Source organism: Zootoca vivipara, chromosome 3, assembly GCF_963506605.1.
Source record: "Zootoca vivipara chromosome 3, rZooViv1.1, whole genome shotgun sequence".
NCBI lineage: Eukaryota > Metazoa > Chordata > Lepidosauria > Squamata > Lacertidae > Zootoca > Zootoca vivipara.
The window spans coordinates 108,690,961-108,712,208 of NC_083278.1; the positions used below are offsets into that span (position 1 = coordinate 108,690,961).

Below are 21,248 nucleotides of genomic sequence, written 5' to 3' on the forward strand. Positions count from 1 at the left end.
CGCCCATGCCTGGGAAATAATATTATATATGCTCTGTACAGGAAAGGCATTCAAAGCAGTGGCCGGAAAGGGCACGGCTCTACATCAAGAGGCAGGGAGTTCCAAAGGGCAGGCGCCGTCAACGCTAAGCCAAGCGACCGGGTTCTGTAGCAGAATGCGGAGCGGGAGTTAACGCGGTATCCCTGTCGTAAGGGGCCCAGCCTGTATCCCTTCCCTCCCGGCCACATCCCATCCCTCCAGCAGAGAGCTTTAGGGAGAAGTGAAGGTTCTCCCAACTTCCTTCCTCCTCGTAGAGAGAAAGGGATGCCGGTGGCGGCTGCGCTCCCGGACTAGGCGGGCGGTCGCTATCCCGCGAAGCTTGAGCCTCCCGACTTTCCGTCGCGACCTCCTCCGCCAGCTAAGGCTATTGGAGCCGCTCTCGCGTCTTCTCTTCGGCGCTCTCGCTGCCCTTTCCCCACCAGTGACGCTGCGTTGCGGGGGGGGGGCGCTGGGTGGTCTCCGGTGCCGGGTCTGGCGGTTTGACGCTTCCCTCATCATGTCTCGGGTCCTCAAATCGGTGGATTACGAAGTGTTCGGCCGGGTGCAGGGTGAGCAGCGGCCGGGTTATTATTATTATTATTATTAATATAATATAATAATAATAATCAATGAGCGGGAGGGGGAGGGGGATTGTATTCGAATTACCAGGGGAAGAGGGGAAAGGGAGAGAGGGCGCATGCGCGAGGTTCCCTCAGGCTGTGGAAGCTTACCGAGAGGGGGGCGCGAGAAAGGGAGGGAATTCGCATGCGCAAGTACCGTCGCCTGCGGCGCATGTGCGGTTACGGGTAACGTTCGGAGTTCCTCCGCTAGCCAGAAGTAGAGCTTCCCACCCTACGCAGGGACTCTGCTGCGCATGCGCAACGTGCAGGGAAAGCGAAAAAGTGCAAGGTGGTTGCTTTGGGCATTTTAACGCCAATTGATTTCGTTGCTTCGATTGTAAGAATTCCTCCCCCCCCCACATTCTTTCGTTTACTGGTTTCAGGAGGAGCAGCCCCCCCCCCCCCAGCCTAAGACTGCAACTGTTATTATTTTAAATGGCTTAATAGGGTTGTTGTTGTTATTGCTGTTATTAAGGAGAGGAAATGCAAGATCCTCTACCTCAAAGAACCCTTCAGCGCGTATTTCGTCAGTGAAGAACGTTGCACACTGCCTGGTTGGCTAAACAAATAATGAACATTGGTAATGAATAAGGGAGAAGCAGAGGAACAAAATGGAGGGGGGGGGTTTAAAGACGAGGTGTAAACGAGCTGTTGTGCATGTAGGTTAAAGACATGTTTAAAGGTAAAGGGACCCTGACCATTAGGTCCAGTCGTGACCGACTCTGGGGTTGCGCGCTCATCTCGCATTACTGGCCGAGGGAGCCGGCATACAGCTTCCAGGTCATGTAGCCAGCATGACAAAGCCACTTCTGGCGAACCAGAGCAGCACCACATGGAAACGCCTTTTACCTTCCCGCTGTAGCGGTTCCTAGTTATCTACTTGCATTTTGACGTGCTTTCGAACTGCTAGGTTGGCAGGAGCTGGGACCAAGCAACGGGAGCTCACCCCGTCACAGGGATTCGAACCGCTGACCTTCTGATCAGCAAGCCCTAGGCTCTGTGGTTTAACCCACAGCGCCACCTGGGTCCCTCTAAAGACATGTTTACTCACAAGCAAATCCTATTGAGTGTAAATGGGTTTGCTCCCCCATTAGTGGGTTTAGGATCACACAATCCTATAGATGTCCACTCTGAAGTAAGCCTCATTGAGTTCAGTGGGACACTCCCAGTAAGTGTGTACAGGTATAGGATTGCATTCTAAAGGTGGCGCCCGATGATAAGGGCATTTCACTGTTGTCGGGCCACTACTGAAAATTTATTTAATTTTCTGTTTCTTACATTTAAATTCTGCCTTTCTTCCATCATGGGACCTCCCAAGGCATGTGGTTCTCAGGCAGTCTCCCATCCAGGGACAGAACAGATCTGAACCTACTGTACTTTGCTTCAGCAGAGTGGTGGAGGTGTGGGAAGACATGGAAAAATTTATCTTCTGTATATAGGATCCATAGCTAAAAGGTGGCCAGGATAGAGAGCATGTAGCTAGATGTGAAGAGAATCCATAACATAGAAGTTAAGAATGTATGTACAATGACTTTGGATCCACCATGTATAAATTATATGTTGTATAGGGATCCCGCGTAACCCTTTCATGAACTTCATTGACCTATCATCAGGAAAACAAATAACTTTATATTATAAGATGTTGCAACCTCATTGTTAAATTTATTTTCTTACATAATTCAGCTCATACTGTATATATGAGTTGGAAACTTAATCCTAAACAAGTTTACTGTGACACAATTCATCCCACTACATTCAACAGAGTTTCTTGCATTGAAAGCATCCTTAAATTTGCAGCTTTCATCCACAGGTGCTCAACTAAAGTTAATATGGTGTAAGATACAAGGAATGGTAACCAGTTTCATACACTGGGCAAGGTACATCTAAAGAAATATTTAATCCCACTGATTTCACTGGGAAGTAAAGCATATGCCATTTAAAGTAATGGGGCTGTCTGTTCCCTCCTGCTAATTGGCCGTAGGAAGCAGGATAATCAGGAAGGAGAATGGAAAAAAAGTGAATGCAACAGCACCAAGTAGTGGACAAAAATAACTGTGGCTGTTATGTTTCCTGCACAGTACTGGCTTCATCCTTTTCCCCCAGCTGCAGAAAACAGGCTAGTCAAAAGAAAAGCTTTTAAAATGACATTCTCCGGTCTCAGTTCAGCTCTTGTTGCATATAACTATTAAGTTATGTTTATTTTATATAGCCTGGCTCAATGAGACTTTCAGAGCAGCTGAAACGTGCACACACACATACACAAATCACAAATAAAACCACACACATGCTGACAAAAATCAATTCTATAAGATTCTTGCAAAAACAAACCTATATTTATTTATTTATTTCATTTTAGATTTACATACATGTCACACAAACAACTTCAACAAGTAAGCTCATTGATTCTTACCAACCCAACAAGTAAAATAACCAGCAAACTTTTAAATACGGTAATATAAAACAACTGCATCCAAACCTATAGAAGTACAGTAGATAAAAATGCCCCCTGCATATGGCTGTGTATCTCCATGAAATTCAGCAGACACATTCATAAAGATCAGGAGCACACAGCTGAGCTTCATTTCTACAGCAAATCTAAATCTCGCTTGCTACATCAGAGAACATAGGAGTTATTCATAATCATCTGTCAATTTGCAAATAGTTATACCGAGCACAACAAAAACTTCGTGGCAAACGTGCACAACTTCCTATAAATGTTTCTGGCATCCTGTTTCCTGAACATGCTAAAATGTTGCTGCACTAGATTGAATAAAAACATTTATTTATTTTAATGTTCTTTTTCTTCTTTCCTAGGTGTATGTTTCAGAATGGTAAGACAACATGAAGTACATCAATCTTTCATCGCTGCTGTATCATATTTCTAAGAATAAAAATAAGGCCTCTGGCCTGTACAGAGACCCCAAGAGTCTGTAATGCCAAGTTTTCAAAGCTAATCTGAACAGTTAAGTATTATGTATCTGTGGTATGTGTTTTAACGGAGATCCTTTTTTATAAAATGCAGTAGAACCCTGATTTTATGAAAACTAGTTGTATGAACAATACATTTATGAGCCATCTTACTCAACCAGATGAGAAAAAAGCACCACGGTACATATGCATGAACTTTAACTTTGTGCAAAGGTCTCATAGACTTAAAAGTTTTTGCCCCTTGATCTTCCCGTGGCCCATACTCCCAAACATACAGCATGGAAAGATTATGTTTGAGCAACACGCCGTTTTTCACAGTGACCAAGAAACGCAAGCGAACTGTGCTCACTTTCCAAAGCAAAATAGAGATTGTGGAAAGGTTGGAGAAAGGCGAAACGGCAACAGTGTTGGCAGAGGAGTTTGGAATTGGGAAGTCCACGATTTCACAACTCAAGAAAAACAAAGACACACTCCTGCATTTTGTCTCAACGATGGGCAGCGAAAATGGCAAAAAGAAGCGGAAGACGATGAAATGCGCAAAGAACTCAACCTTGGAAGATGCTCTGTACGCTTGGTTTTCCCACATGAGGAATATTGGCGAGCCAGTCTCAGGCCCACTTCTATGTGAAAAGGCCTTAGAAATGAACAAGAAATTGAATGGCAACCCTGACTTCAAGGCTAGCTCAGGATGGCTGGCGCGGTTCAAGTCTCGCCACGGGATTCACCATCTTGGTGTTCATCATGAGAAGCTTTCTGCTGATCAGGCAGCCGCTCAATGCCTCAAAAAAGAATTTACAGATTTCAAAACAGAGGAGGACTCTGACGCCGAGAGCATTTACAACACCGTTGTCGTTCCTGGACCCTCACATTCGGAAGCTTACAATGCATTAGAAATAGCTCTGCAGTGGCTGGAAGATCAAGAAGAAAGTGATGTGGTACAGCTCCTATTTTTGAAAAGCCTGAGAGATTTGGCTGCAAAGAAGATAGCGAATTCTCTCAAGCAAAAATAAGATCAGAACTTTTGGCAGCAAGAAAAGACAATAATAAAAACTTGATTCTTGACATAGTCCAATGATAGATCTGTTGCTGTTGATAATGCACTGTATGACTGAAAAATAAATCAAAAGGCATTTCAGTTTGTCTTTCTCACTCAAAGCACTGTAGTTGCTGTAATGCTCAAAAGCAGTTTTCTGAACTTTATTTTATGAACTCCTATCTCCTCAATTAGTTCATAAAATCAGGTTCTACTGTAAATACTGTAAATGTGGACACATGTTCCTGTTAAAATACAATGCCCCTGAAAACTAAACATACAAGGCTCTATTCCTCTATTGCCTCTATTCAAAGCTTGTGGAGGGTCTCTCTCTGGGCCAGAGGTCCATCTGATAATTTAAAGTGGTGTTACTGAGAGCTTGTAGATAGCTTGATGATTTCTTTGGAAAATGTTAGCCTTTGAGCAAATGATTTTATTTATATGCTGGTGTTGGAAATGAAAGTAGAGCTTCAGAGATTTGCAAGTGATTTAAGAAATGGACCTTAATGGTTTAATTTCTTTCTTAATAGCCGGGCTCTTTGCAGCTAAGATCCCACCCATTGGACATCTGGGGGTGGGGGAGCTTTGGAAACAAAATGATACAGTACTGTACATGCTTTCAAGATGGGAAGTCAGAAACCATACACTGAGCTAATGTTAATTCAGTTTTCTCTTTTTAGTAGAGTCCAATGAACTATGCAACATGTTCTGTGTGCCCAAAGCAAGTTAATAACTTTATTCAGATACTAATGAGCTTTGTTCTGGCACATGCAGCACCTTCTCCTTCTCTGTGTCCCACTATCAAACCCAGAAGTCTTCAATTAACCATAGTTTCCAGTTTTGTCCAAACTAGGAAATTCTGGTGAGCAAGTATGGAACAAGCCAAGTTCTTACACCAACTTCAAATCATGGTTAGATTCTGGTTTGTTCTGAACTTTGTAACCACGGTTTCCCAGTTTGAATGCTAATAGTGAATGAAAGTTAAATGAAGACTTCCTGGCTTATTGCAGCATGCAATTTGTCTTTCTTTCCTTAGTAGTCCAACTTTGTCCTTTTAAACTTAAGATGCCTTGCAAATTATGTTAACAGGAACATAATAGAAGTGCAAGCAGTGTACTGTAAAAGTATGTAAAATTTTATTTTTAAACAGCAGTGGGAGAATGTAATCTCAAATTCACTCTTCCAAGAAATGCCCCATCATAAAGTTCTAACTGCAGTTGTTAAACACCCATGTCAACACTTGGATGATCTTACACAGGCATAGGCAAACTCGACCCTCCAGATGTTTTGGGACTAAAACTCCCATCATTCTTGGCTAACAGGACCAGTGGTCAGGGATGATGGGAGTTGTAGTCCAAAAACATCTGGAGGGCTGAGTTTGCCTATGCCTGATCTTACATCTGTGTTTAATAAGCCAGATGAAGGAGCCTTTTGGTTTTGTACACAACTCATTTGCTCCTCTCTTTGTTGCACACCTGGATGCAAAGCAAAGATTGCTAACTCACCATAGTTTCCTGTTTTGCTGAACCAGGAAATTATGGTGGGCAGTTTCTATACAAGCCAGGATTCTAAATCATCATTTATAAAGTTTGTTTTTGAATCATGGCTTGTTTCACAGCCAGTAACCATAATTTCTTGGTGTGGATGAAACAGGAAACTCTTGAGACTTTCACACGGCATTCAGACATTCTGCAAAGCGAGATACGACTTTTGTGAGATGCAACTCCATGTCTGTTGGTCCTCTTGAATCCTTAGGGGGAAAATTGTGCAGAAAGAAATGTGATGTTTTAAGGCTGAGCTGCATTATACGATTTCAGATACTGCATAAAATCTGTGTATCTTCTTCTTCTTCTCCCCCCCCCCCCCGTTACCCGCAACCCTCAACCAGTATACAGAAGATAAAGCTAGGAAAATGGGAGTAGTTGGCTGGGTTAAAAATACCAGACAAGGGACGGTTACTGGCCAGGTACAGGGTCCAGAAGATAAAGTACAGGAGATGTAAGTACTGTACAGTGTTTTCTGAAATGTGTGCTGTGCTGGCTTCACTAACTTGCTGGATTGGTTAAAACGCTTCTGCCAATTAACAAAATGGTTTGGGGAAATGATACTGAAGCTCTAAACTGGACTTCCTCCAGGTCTTAAATGAAACAATTTGCTCACTTGGACTTATATTCAACCTTGCGTTAAGTAAGTAGTTCGGTCAAACCAAGGATGTCTGTTAGCTCACAGTGGAGCTCCTACAGTCCCTGGCAATCCCTGTATCTGCTCTAGGGATCCTCTCAACCCTCTGGATCAGATTTGGGTATGGCATGCAGAGGGAGAAGAGGGAGAATGTTCCAATTGTGCTAGCGGTAATCTGCACACATGAAACATGTTGGCTACTGCCCTAGATGTGTAAATTAGAGAGATTGGCTCTGTTGTCACTTCCAGATGACCAGCTTATTAAGCATTCACTCTAATTTATTTGCACAAAGTGTGTAGAGGAAGTTAGACAACATTGGCTGTTTATTGAGCATTCATTCTGATGTGTTTCTTGGGGAGGTTTTCCAGCATTGCGTCAAATATTTATTACCCCATACTTCTCAGTGCATTTCCCTGTCACACTTCTTATTGTAAATGTCTGATATTTTATTTTATTATTTATCACATTTATATACCACTTGTATATTCCAAAAATCTCAGGGCGGTTTATGCGATTCTCCTCCCCATTTCATCCTCGCAACAACCCTGTGAGGTTGCTTAGGCTGAGAGATGGTGACTGGGCCACTTGCTTCAGGACTGAGTGGGGATTTGAAGCCTGCTCTCCCAGTGTTGTGCAAGAGCTCCATATCCGCTTGAATTGTACCACCTGGATTTGCTGGCATATGACTGAATCCTGCTTGAAAATAGAAATGGCTTACAAGCGCCCAGAGACAGAACGGTCTCTTGCCAAATGGTTTCCTATTAAGGGAACCAGCATAATTGCTGCAGCTGTGGCTTCATTTTATGAAGGTGATATGTGACTTCTGAGGATACCCACCTTCCTAAACAATCTGAAGTCTGCCCAAGCCCTTTAGAAGGAGGGGCTGTTGATAGAAGACCCCCTTAGGGCTTACATTTGCCAGGAAATGTTAAGCATTCCTATTAAGAGTCCTCCTTCCTTTGCTATACGGCTGTTTCCAGCTTTCTAAAGCCAGGAGATGGGGATCTGTGGACGACCAGCCTATGTCTCTTGGCCCCAAGCAAAGGATGGCATTCAAGGTGGAGTTGGGGCCTGCTGAGATCCTTTTCGGTTTGGGAGCTTGCTAATGACATCATAGGCAAGAACATGTAATCTTTGATGAGAAGGTTGGACGCAATCGGACCCCCACACACCCATTTGGCCACACATCATCAGTAGACCCAGTTGTGCCTATGGGTCAAGCCTAAGCTATAGGAGTCAGAAGGAACAATGAGCGGAGCTTTTTCATTGGAAAATATTGCAAAGCTGTTTGAAGAATGAACTGAATCTGCACCATAGGGAGAGCAGGGGTTCCATAGAGTTCTGAGTTCCATAGAGTTGTTTTTTACAGATAGCCTGATGCTTTCCATATATTTAGACTGCAACTCCCATCGGGCGAGATCGATACACATCTGTGTGATTATTTTGCATGATTTGTCCTGCTGTTTTTACTATGGATCTTTATTTACTTTGCTTGTGATAATTAATCTAGTGGGTCAAGGAACTCTGCTTGGCACTGAAGTCCCAGCCCCGATCACTGAGAATTGTATTCACACACCCCTCTGACCTCAGAGATTTCACCAGCTGCTGATCACATGCTTTTGAACAAATCTTCAAAAAAATGAGGGATTGAAACTTGGTGGGTTTTTTATTAAGTTGCACCCTGAACTACATTCTGAATTTCTGCATATTCATGGCATATACATGCATTCGTTATATAGCAGGCATAGTCAATATGGTGTCATCAAGAGAGTATTTGACTCCAGCTCCCATCATCCACAGCCAGCATAGTCAGTGTTCAGGAGTGGTGGGATTTGTAGTCAAACAACATCAAGATGTAGTTACAGGTAGGTAGCTGTGTTGGTCTGGCGTAGTCAAAACAAAATAAAAAAAATTCCTTCCAGTAGCACCTTAGAGACCAACTAAGTTTGTCATTGGTATGAGCTTTCGTGTGCATCTACCGTATCTGAAGAAGTGTGCATGCACACAAAAGCTCATACCAATGACAAACGTAATTGGTCTCTTAAGGTGCTACTGGAAGGAATTTTTTTTGTTTTGTTTCAACATCAAGATGGCTCCATGTTGGCTATCCCCAGAGAACATCCTGGATGGCCTGGGATGGATCCTGAATAACTTGAGCAGTCCTGCTGGGAGGTGAGGGTGTAGTCCCTTTTGTTGCAGGTTCCTCTTATAACCGTGTAAAAACAGAACTCCAAACGTGGCCAGGTGCCAAGATGAAAAGGGTGAGGGCAGAGGGTGGAGGCTTGTTAGTCTAGTACTTGGAAGGAAGAAGACTAGAGTACTGAGTAATGCTGGGGAAACAGAATGCAATAAATCAAAGGCATTCTAATTTCTGTTGTGTAAGGCTGATTAGAGGCAATTAGTTTGGTAGAAATGCTGTATTTCTGCCAAGATTGCTGATCGTTTCGCATAACATGTGATGGGGCCGTTAATTTATGTGTTGTTTTGATTTCAAGATAGGAATGTCATATTCTTTTTGGTCTGGGGACGGAGATATAGAGCCAGGGATACGGTGCTTTAAAAAAGGTAGCAGAGCAGCTTTTAAACTGATTGCATGGGGGAAGTCGAGAGGAGCTGATTCAGAACAAATCATCAGGTTGAGGGGGGAAATATTTATGATTGTTCAGGTGTGGGTGAGGTAGAACTAGACGCTTGGAGGGCAGGAGCACACAGCAGCAATTCAGAGAGCCAAAGGTCTGTAGGGTAAAGCGCATGTATCAAACACATTTGGAGAGAGGCCCTATTTTATGTGTTGATGCGCTAATGCTTGAAACTTCCAAGCCAAGCTGGAGGGTTGGTTTCTTAGAGAAGACATAGATACAGTAGGCATAAAGGAAACTTGGTGGATTGGAGAGAAGCAGTAGGACACAGTTATCTCTGAATATAAACTGTATAGGAAGGGACAAAGAAGGGTGTTTCGGGGGTGGTGATGCTCTGTATGTCAAATAGGACATAGAGTCTTAGCAAGTTTGAAACCCCACAGAATCACTGTGGGTGGTGATACCAGGATCCAAGAATAATTGAGTACGGGGGGAGGCATGTTGTCCTGGCCAAAACGCTCAGGGTCACCTTGAGATGGAGAATGAAAACAAAGAAGCATCCTAAAGAGGAAATGCTGGATTAATGGTTGAACTTCAGTTCCCCTCAGCAAACCTGGACTTAAGTGGCACCCAGGAGCTGAGGCAAGCTGTAGGTGTTGTTAAACCAATATTGAGCACAGTGCTATCTGATTTAACGGATATGTATAGAATCGTAACTGTAGAGTTGAAAGGGGACCCTGAGGGTCATCTAGTTCAACCCTCTGCAATGCAGGAATGTAAATGGACAGTTGCCGAGAAAATGTGAGAATGTTGATCTTCTAACAAAAATACGTACCTTGGAAAGTGTGCAGTGTAACAGCAATTTTTGAAAAGGGATTTGGGGGGATCCAGGAACTTACGGTTTGTTTAGCGTAACACCTGTTTTAGGAAAACTGATGGGAAGTATAATCAAGCATAAAATTAGAAAGCTTATGGATAAACAAGTCTTGCTGAAGTGGAACTAGCATGGCTTCTCAAAGGACCTAACTTTCTGAGCTCTAGGTGGAGCTGTTTGATGGGTAATGGTAACATGCTCACCTATTTTTAGCTGCCTCCTGAGACAATCTCTTCTTTCCCCGCAACATGGGATCTTTCCTCCTACTGCGTCTTAATAGTCCCTGTGTTGCCAATCAAAATGGGCCATAGCTCAGTGGTGGAGCATCTGCTTTGCTTGGAGGAGTTCCCAGTTTCAATCTCCAGGTAAAAAAAGGTAAAGGTAAAGGACCCCTGGACGGTTAAGTCCAGACAAAGGCGACTACGGGGTTGCGGTGCTCATCTCGCTTTCAGGCCGAGGGAGCCGGCGTTTGTCCACAGACAGCTTTCTGGGTCATATGGCCAGCATGACTAAACCACATCTGCACAATGGAACACTGACGGAAACCAAAGCACACGGGAGACACCATTTACCTTCCCACCACAGTGGTACCTATTCATCTACTTGTACCGGTGTGCTTTCAAACTGCTAGGTTGGCAGGAGCTGGGACATGGCAATGGGAGCTCACCCTGCCATGGGCATTCGAACCACCGACCTCCTGATCGGCAAGCCCAAGAGCAGGGGTCAGCAACCTTTTTCATCTGTGGGCCGGTCCACAGACCATGTGGTGGGCCGGACTATATTTTGAAAAAATAACAATGAACGAATTCCTATGCCCCACAAATAACCCAGAGATGCATTTTAAATAAAAGGGCACATTCTACTCATGTAAAAACACGCTGATTCCTGGACCGTCCGCAGGCCGGATTGAGAAGGCAATTGGGCCACATCCGGCCCCCAGGCCTTAGGTTGCCTACCCCTGCCCAAGCAATACAATGTGCGCCTTTCTGCTCCTCCCTTTTCTGAGGGGCTGGGCATTTCAGAAGGGATGTCCTTTATAGAGTGAGGAGAGGATACTGGACTCTTGCATCACCAAAATGCCACCTGTTTCGTGTCCTTTATTATTGCTATTTCTAAGAGCGCACGTCAAGCCAGCACACAGAAAGACATGGCCGTTCTTTAAAGCACAGCCCACGTTAATGCATGCAGATGCAAACGGCTTGTCCTTAGAAAAGGGGTGCGGAAATGTCTTCATCCTGAGGGCCACAGGCCTGTGAGGGCCAGGGGCAAAAGTGGATGGGGCAACAAATGCGAACTTCACTTTGGTACAGTATGTTTGTTTCAAAACGTTTCAGGACAAAAACTGAGAAGATTCCTGTTCGGTTGATTTTTGCTTTTTGTTTTGGAGTGGCACAAATGGTGAGGCATTCGTAGCTGTGCTTTTTGATCTGTAGTCCAAAAATGAAGCTGTTCCAATTGTTGCTATAGTAACCTGCCATGATACGACAGGCCTTCCTTTTTTGGTGCGGAGCTTGTTCCACGTTTACGTTGCAGCATAATTCTCATTTCCAGAGCAGGAGGTAGGAAGCTTGCTGGAGGTGGAGGTAAATTTATTTTCCAGAGCGAGGACAAAATGTAAATTTAGAAGCGGTTGAAAAAGGCTGTTCTTTGTTCCTGCCAGAGGCTATAAGTAGTAATCGTGTTCCTGATGGAAAATTTGAAGAGAGCGCTGGCAATTGATGAATATTGCACCTCAGCTGAATTAACACCATTGGGATTTTCAATAATCATTCGAGCAGGGTTGCAAACCCGGTTCACCAGATTACAAGTCCACTGCTTTTAACCACTACATCACATGGATTAAGCCACTGTTAAAGACAGGAGAGAATATTCAAGCTCGGTCGGACTGTAGGCCCATCTTGTCAAGCATCCTGTTTCCCGTTGTGGCCAGCCAGATGTTTTGTGGGAAATCTTCTTGCTGACAAGGCCACTGGCATGCCCTTCCACCAGTGGGGCGGAAAGGCACCCACTTCAGCCACCAGTGCCGCACTCCCACGGAGAAGCTGGGAGGCTGGTTGTCCAATCCTGACACCCATTGAAATAGGCATGTGTTGAAGGGGCTATGTTCAGTGTGGGAGACACTGAGGCAGTGCACCCTGAGCAAGAAGGCTTATACACTGTGTATTCGGGGGGGGGACTCTATGTGGGCACCACAGGAGATACTGGCAGGCACACTGGCACCGGTGGGCACCACGTTGACAACCTACTTCCCCAAGGCAACCAAGCAGCATGTAAGGATGTCTTGCCCTGAATCTACTGTTCAACCATTCCATAGGCTGATTCCAAATTCCAGTAATTTGATGCAGCAAACATTCTGGTTGATGCTTATCCTCTGGGACGTGTCATTGCTTCATAGGTTGCTCGAGTTGAACTGACTACTGATCTGTTTCCAGGTTCAGTTCAAGGACCTTGAAAGCCCTGAATGGATTTGGGTCAGGATATCCAAATGACTGTCTCCTTCCCTATGATCCTATGCACCCTTGTAAGATCTGCTGGGAAAGCAGTGTTGTGTGTCCCGAAGACTGTAAATGACATTAGAATGCAAGAAGAAATTGGGTAAATGTGGAGGTTTTTCGGTTTGTTTGTTTTTAAAAAAAATATTGCAAAGTATGGTTTGGATCAGGACCTTTGCCCCCACAATGCCCTCCTCCCACAGTGGCTGCATGCTCTTAACCTGTACAGTGCAGCAAAGCAAAGCTGGCAATTTTGAGTTCTCTAGAGTTTCATACTAACCGGGTTCCACCACTCCCAATTTCTTTCAGGATTTTTGCAAGCCCTGGTTGTGCATTGCTTGCAGAAGGGCCTAGGTCAGCTATCCCCAACTGGGTGCCCTCCAGGTGTTTTGGACTACATATCCCATCAGCTCAAGCTGTGTTAGGGTTGATGGGAGTTATGGTGCAAAACATTTGGAGGGTACTAAGTTGGGAAGGCTTCCATAGGTTCATCAGTCCCCGGAATCTCTTGGATCAAGCACCAGTCAATGATGAAAAACATCTTCATGAGACTGACCCTTAAAGAGCTGCTACCAGCCAGAGTAGACAATGCTAGGTTAGATGGACAAATAGTACCCCCAGGCAAAAGTCATCTTTCTATGTTCCCATTTTCTTAAACTTTGTCTGATATTGTTTGCACCCAATTTGAAGGCCTGTGCACTCATTTTAAATGCTGGCAATTAAAGTAATCAACATATATTAAGGATTCTCTCCAAATTCATGGAAACCAAATTCCCACGGTGCTGCTGTCCCTCATTTGTATGAATGTGGCAAAATTCTTTATGCCAGCTGAAGGCTTAATACAATCTCTTAATTGGGATTTTGCAGAACGTCTCCTCGCAGAAGCTGAATCATGACATTTTCTTGGCTCTTAAAGGTCATTTTGCATGGAAATGCCACAAGCTTTGCTAGCTAGCTAGCAATTGTATATTAGCCTCTCCCCCACCCCACACTTTCTAATGCATTCACAGCAGAGTTGTGGAGTTTAGTTATGTTTTCTTCTTTGGCGATCACTTGTAGCCGAGTAAGATTGTATTCCATAAACACGGTTTTAACAATGAGTCCGTAAGTGACTGTGGAGGCCAATTCTGGATCTGCACATCCTTCCACAGTGGGGACATTGGTTTCCGGGCAGGAGTTGATCACGGTGTGGATTTGCCAAGCGTGCTTTCCTCTTAGCACGTTTCTCCCTTGCGTCCTGAGATCGAGTGTCTTCAAAGCCCATGACACCTTTGGTAAAGGCTGTTCTCCAACTGGAGCACTCGCAGGCCAGTCTTTCCCAGTTGTTGGTGTTTATACTACATTTTTTTAGATTTGCCTTGAGACAGTCTTTAAACCTCTTTTGTTGACCACCAGCATTACGCTTTCCATTTTTAAGTTCGGAATAGAGTAGTTGCTTTGGAAGACCATCATCAGGCATCCGCACACCATGACTAGTCCAACAAAGTTGACGTTGAAGAATCATTGCTTTAACACTGGTGATCTTTGCTTCTTCCAGTACACTGATATTAGTTCGCCTGTCTTCCCAAGTGATGTGTAAAATTTTTCAGAGACACCGTTGATGGAATCTTTCGAGCAGTTGGAGATGGCGTTTATAAGTGGTCCATGTTTCACAAGCATATACTGTAGTAAGGTTGGTAATACAATAGCTTTGTAAACAGAGTGGATCCTAAAAAGGGCTGCTCAGTCATGGATACAGCTGCCGAGCTGCTCAACTCCCTCGTTCCTTGAGTCAGAACGAATCAATCTGTATCCACCGCCCATGTGCCGGTTCATGACTAGGGGCTTCCAGATTTCACGATCCTGCCCCCGTTACCATTTGCCGATTGCCATGGGACTTTTGAGGTTTAGGTTGGGTTTTTGGAAGATGCCTGTGCGTGAATTTGTTCTATGTGTGTAGAACAGTGCACGCTGACCAACGCACAGTCTTCGCAGTAGGGCTCTGTTCCGATAGCATGAAGTAGTCACGACAAACCGGTAGATTCCTGTCTGCTGCAGCCTTCATCCGCCTTCACAGCCGTTGTAACATACCACTTGTTATCATACGCCTCTTCTGCCGTTGAGGACTTCTTGGATCATTCTGTGTCTAGCTCCTTCCCTTTGACCTTACCGCCTTGGGTGACCCTGCTGGGAGTACGAGATTCCCGACGGCTTCGCTCACAAGGGTCATAGGAACATGCAAGCCCACTCACCACGACAAGGTAATGATCCGGCGAGTGAGTGTGCCGTTTATGCTCCTAGGTGCATCCCAAAATCTACTATTAACTATTTCAAAATCTGTAATTGACTTCCATAAGTTTAACAAATGTTACTTCCAGCTCACCTTCCATATTCATCTTTTTCTACAGTGTCTCACACCTAATTTTGGACACACACCTCTTCAAAGAGCAAAGTAGCAAGGTCATGTGATTTAAGTTGTTAAGTCGTTAAGTTGTTAAGATGTTGCGTTTGTTTTGTTTGCCTGTGGGGTGTAGAGCAGTCATGTCTGAAAGCTCTCTGTTATCTGTCTGCAATAAAACTGTCTTCGAAAGTTGGGCTTCCGTGGGTCGTTTCTGCTGCAAAGCTACAAGGCTTTTACCGCAACAAGAATCCAGTCACTGTGCTTAATGCTCTGCAAAGAGAACTGTTTCTGGTCTGTACAGTGCAGCTGAAGTGTTTTACTGGACCAGTGCAGAAAAACACTTAATGTCCATATTAATACTGGCAACAAACAGCCCAATCTAGCCCAAAGAGTTATGTCTGGTTGATTTCCTTGGGAGAATTAAGCAATTCTTTTAAGGCTGCAGTCCCTGTGCCCAGGTACCTTGGTGTGTAAGCCTTAGTGAACTCAACAGGAGTTACTTCTATGTGGCTATGCACCCTGGCCCACAAGAAGCTTACTCGACAGCCCGCTGTGATAAATTTGTGGCACACTTTGCAGACAAAGTTGCTTGGATCCGCTCGTGACTTGAGTGCTGTGTTTGAATCAGATCCTGTGGATGTATCTGGCTGTTGCTTGTCCTGTGACAATGAAAGCATTTCAGTTTGTGGAGCCTGAGGATGTGGGCAGCATCCTTAGAGAGGGGAGAGCCACCATATCTGTGCTGTAACCTTGCCCATCCTTTGAAGTAGGTTCTACTGGGAGTCAGTGACAGGCCAAAGCTCACCCGGTGAGCTTCAGGACTGAGCAGAAATTTGAACCCTGGCCTCCCAGGTCCTAAGTCCAACACTCTAACCCAGAGCTTTCCAATCTTTTCACGTTGGTGACACGCTTTTTAGACATGCATCATTTCGCAACACAGTAATTCCATTGTACTAGCAAATCGGAAGTTCAACTAACCCCTTTCCAGCCCCGGGAGGAGCATGGGGAGTGTTCACGTGACACACCTACACCTTGCAGCCAACACACAGTTTGGAAAGCTGTGCTCTAACCACTATAGAACACTATCTTTCATCTATGTGTGTGTGTGTGTGTGTTGTGTTCTCCAGATCCCCCGCAGGCTCCTATGGAATGCTTGCCTATCCTTCCCTCTCCATTCATTTTCATCGCTGTGCCCTCAGAAGGGCTCCGTTGCAATCTTTCCACTACCACCCCAACGTTGCTGGGAGGATCAGGCACAGGCTGCCCTGGCAATGAACCCCCCCCTCATTATTATTATTATTCCATCAGTTGTTTTTGGCTCCAGGCTCTCTGTCCCACTCCCTTTGAGAAAGCGCGAAGGAGAAAAGAGGAAAGGAAGAGACTGATGGCAATAGCACGAAGGAGGCCAGGGAGAAGCACTCAGGAGTCAAGAGCTCGAGCCACTTGGCATGCAGAGCGCGCTGGCAGTGTCAGGGCATGAATTAAAGCCCACTGTAGTCGAAGGCTCTTCAATGCACTTGTGCATTAGTCAGTTTGCTCCCTGTGTCAGCACTTTCCCCAGCTTGGAGTGCCTTTGTGTTCTTTAGCTGAGCTATAGAAGAACATGAAAGGGGCCCCAATACATCCATGGCAGCTGCTTTGCATACAGAAAGCCCTGGTTTAATCCCTGTCCTCTCCAGATGAAGTGGTATTTTGGATAGCCGGGTTGCAATGGCTGTCTGCGCAGTTGCAAGGAGAACTGAAGCCATTTAGACCGGTGGTCTTGTTTAGGGGATGGACGAATCCTATCAATTTTGGTTTCGCCTAAGTGCCTCATTATTCCAGCCTTAAATTCAGTCTGCAACATTCCCTTGCTCCCTCCCCTTTACTCCTTCCCTCCATGTAAGTTGAATATCTATGTCTGATCTTAAGCTGATGCAGCTCTCTCAACAGAAATGGACATGCTACTTAGAGGAAGAATTGCATTTCCCCAGCAGCAAAGTCATTGCATCCAGCAGAAATGCTGTGCCCTTGCACCATAGGCACTTCCTGTAGAGGAGACACCCGGAAGCTGCACAACAAATCATTAACAATACATTTACTGAAAAAAGAATGAATGAATGATCAGACGACCAGGAAACTAAAAAGGAAACTGATTCACAAGACTATGGATTTAATTATTTTCTAACATTTATATCCCACGTGGCATGGAACCCAAGTCAGTATGGATGTGCTTGCCAGGTAGTCGCCTATCCAGGCACTAACCAGATCCTGACCTACTTAGCTCCAGGAAAGTGATGGCCTCACGTGTCTTAGAATATACTCTGTTTCTGCTGTTACCAGGATCCAAAGATTGGGAAAGACTACAACATCAAATCTAAATTTGTTGTTGTTGTTTAGTCGTTTAGTCGTGTCCGACTCTTCGTGACCCCATGGACCATAGCACGCCAGGCACTCCTGTCTTCCACTGCCTCCCGTAGTTTGGTCAAACTCATGTTCGTAGCTTCGAGAACACTGTCCAACCATCTTGTCCTCTGTCGTCCCCTTCTCCTAGTGCCCTCAATCTTTCCCAACATCAGGGTCTTTTCCAAGGATTCTTCTCTTCTCATGAGGTGGCCAAAGTATTGGAGCCTCAGCTTCACGATCTGTCCTTCCAGGGAGCACTCAGGGCTGATTTCCTTAAGAATGGATAGGTTTGATCTTCTAGCAGTCCATGGGACTCTCAAGAGTCTCCTCCAGCACCATAATTCAAAAGCATCAATTCTTCGGCGATCAGCCTTCTTTATGGTCCAGCTCTCACTTCCATACATCACTACTGGGAAAACCATAGCTTTAACTATACGGACCTTTGTCGGCAAGGTGATGTCTCTGCTTTTTAAGATGCTGTCTAGGTTTGTCATTGCTTTTCTCCCAAGAAGCAGGCGTCTTTTAATTTCGTGACTGCTGTCACCATCTGCAGTGATCAAGGAGCCCAAGAAAGTAAAATCTCTCACTGCCTCCATTTCTTCCCCTTCTATTTGCCAGGAGGTGATGGGACCAGTGGCCATGATCTTGGTTTTTTTGATGTTGAGCTTCAGACCATATTTTGCGCTCTCCTCTTTCACCCTCATTAAAAGGTTCTTTAATTCCTCCTCACTTTCTGCCATCAAGGTTGTGTCATCTAATGTATTCTTTCCAAATTTAAATATTCTTTCCAAATCAAATATTCTTTCCAAATCTAAATATTCTTTCCAAATTTCCCCAACAGCCTTCTTCTTTGGTGATCACTCGTAGCTGAGTAAGATTGTCTTCCATAAACATGGTTTTAACAATGAGTCCATAAGAGACTGTGGAGGCTAATTCTGGATCCACACGTCCTTCCACAGTGGAGAGATTGGTTTCTGGGTGGGAGTTGATCAGGTGTGGATTTGCCAAGCGTACCTTCTTCTTAGCACATTTCTCCTTTTCATCCTGAGTTTGAGTGTCCTCAGAGCCCATGACACCTTTGGTAAAGGCTGTTCTCCAATTGGAGCGATTGCAGGCAAGTGTTTCCCAATTGTTGGTGTTTATACTACTATTTTTTTTAGATTTGCCTCGAGACAGTCTTTAAACCTCTTTCGCTGACCACCAGCATTACGCTTTCCATTTTTAAGTTTGGAATAGAGTAGTTGCTTTGGAAGATGATCATCAGGCATTCACACAACATGACCAGTCCAATGAAGTTGATGTTGAAGAATCATTGCTTCAACACTGGTGATCTTTGCTTCTTCTAGTACACTGGCATTTGTTCACCTGTCTTCCCAAGTGATGTGTAAAATTTTTCGGAGACACCATTGATGGAATCTTTCAAGGAGTTGGATATGGCATTTATAAGTGGTCCGTGTTTCACAAGCATACAGTAAGGTTGGTAGTACAATAGCTTTGTAAACATGCATTTTGGTTTCTCTGTAAAATAAAAAAATTCCTTCAGTAGCACCTTAAAGACCAACTAAGTTTTTATTTTGGTATGAGCTTTCGTGTGCATGCACACTTCTTCAGATACACGAAAGCTCATACCAAAATAAAAACTTAGTTGGTCTTTAAGGTGCTACTGAAGGAATTTTTTTATTTTACTTCGATCCAGACCAACACGGCTACCTACCTGTAACCTGGTTTCTCTGTGAATGTCCTGGTCCTCAAACACCTCTGCACTTCAATCGGGAGAAAGCCGCACTCACGGAGCTCAGGTGATGCTGGATTTCGGCATCAATCTCCTTAACCGCAACTCCCCATCAGTGGTTTGTGAGGAAAGCTGCTTCTACCAAAAACTGAAGTCCTAGTTCCTCCGTGAACAAAGGGTGTACCATTTTTCAATGTTTGCCAGTATTCCAAGAGGGGGGAAATCTAGCTCACCCACTTCCAGCATGGAGCTCTCAACAAATATGAATGAAAAAGAAGGTCTCCCACTCCCAAGTTCACAGTTCATACGGAAAAGGACAAATCATGCTAAACCCTTGATTTCATATGTGGGGAATGTTCGCTGGTTAATTTCTTTTGTTCCCTAAGCAGTCATCCTTGGTGAAGAGGAAGGGAATGTTTTATCTTACATGTGTCCAATGGCTTCGTTCCAGGGAGTTGGCTTCAGTTCTCAGCCAGGTCTCAAAACCCTCACTTCCTGTGCTCTCTGCTTTCCGAGCCACCGGGACAATTTTCCTAGAATCATTACCTCTGGGAAATGAAACAGAGCCTTCCTTGGGTTGGCAAGCGATGCAGGGTGGAGCAAATTCTTTTCAAATGTCCTCTTCTAAGAAAGCGAAACTCTTAGGGGCTTCAAGTTGGGCCAACTGAGATTAATTTTCTGGATAATTTACAGCGTGAGGTGGAGTTCCAATCAGTAAGGGTCCACTCCTTTAACAGCAGCTGATCTGCTCTACCCTAAAAAAGAAAAGAAACAATGAGAGTGTTTTTGGACTTAAAATTTCTGGAAGAAATCCTGAAACAATTCACTCTCTGCAATGAAGTCTTTCACATTATTGCTTCATTGTTCATTCTTCCTCTTAGAGGCAAAGTCAGGCTTATTTAAATACCAAATCTTCCACAAATAATATTTGTACACAGAGTAGCTAAAGTAGTCAGCGAACTTGTCGTATTCCAAAGTTCCAAAGTAGCTGAAGTTGTCAACAAACTTGTCGGACAGTGTTTATGGAATGACACACTGTTTTGTGAGAACTTCTTTAGCGCAGAAACAGAAAATTGATGTATCTCATGAACACATCCATCATATGGATAAATATATGCTTGCGGAACAGTGCATGAGTCTATGAGTACTGTTCGCTGACTACTTTAGCTACTTTGGAACTTTGCAATACAAAGCTTTTCAGCTTGTTTCTTACTGAATGACTTTCTGCCATTTGGTTCCATTCATATCAACAGGGACTTTCAGAGAGATATAGGATTTGTCTTCATGTGAATTATATTAGATATGTTCAGTTTCCAGTCTTGTTTTTGATATTACATATGTTGTAAATACATTCTGTTGGTTTGAATTTGGCCAGCATGACTAAGCCGCTTCTGGCGAAACCAGAGCAGCGCACTGAAACACCATTTCCCTTCCCGCCAGAGTGGTACCTATTTATCTACTTGCACTGCTAGGTTGGCAGGAGCTGGAACCACTAACAACATAACAGCAGCAATCCAAAAATGTTGTTTTGAAACATATCAGTAATCTAAATGATTAAACACACACACACACACACACACACACACACACACACAACCATAACCAAATGTCATTTTCCAATGCTTATTATTTTCACAGCAACTCTTTTATATCAAAAAAGCAATAAAGTGCCTACTAAATATAGCCAGCAGGAATGGTGTACATAGATACTTGATGAACACAATGGTAATAATGCACTATCTACGGCATTAATGATGTCCATGCATGCTGTTAAATACTGTGTCTATTATATTAGTGGGAAGTGGGGGTGAAATCAAAGTGAATTTAGGGGTGGCATTCACAAGGTGCATAGATGTGTGAGAGATCATGGTAGGGCTGGAGGAGAAATTCATTTCAAGTTTGCATTTAAACATGAACCTAACCTAATCTCATAGAATCATAAGAGTTGGAAGGAACCCAGGGGGGTCATCTAGTCCAACCCCCTGCATTGCAGGAGTCTCAACTAAAGCATTCATGACAGATGGC

At 44.1% G+C, this 21,248-nt stretch overlaps 1 protein-coding gene across 4 annotated transcripts in view; it reads left to right on the forward strand.

The window, feature by feature from the left end:
* The first annotated feature begins 302 nt into the window (after positions 1-302).
* Positions 303-21,248, forward strand: part of ACYP2 (acylphosphatase 2) — a 53,612-nt gene continuing 32,666 nt past the window's right edge. The window contains exons 1-3 of one of the 4 annotated variants that reach the window (XM_035110967.2): positions 303-587; positions 3,453-3,469; positions 6,488-6,597. In XM_035110967.2, coding sequence (XP_034966858.2) covers positions 536-587; positions 3,453-3,469; positions 6,488-6,597 — 179 coding nt within the window. In that variant the 5' untranslated portion in view covers positions 303-535. The other 3 variants (XM_060273133.1, XM_035110966.2, XM_060273132.1) reach the window with 3 other exon arrangements.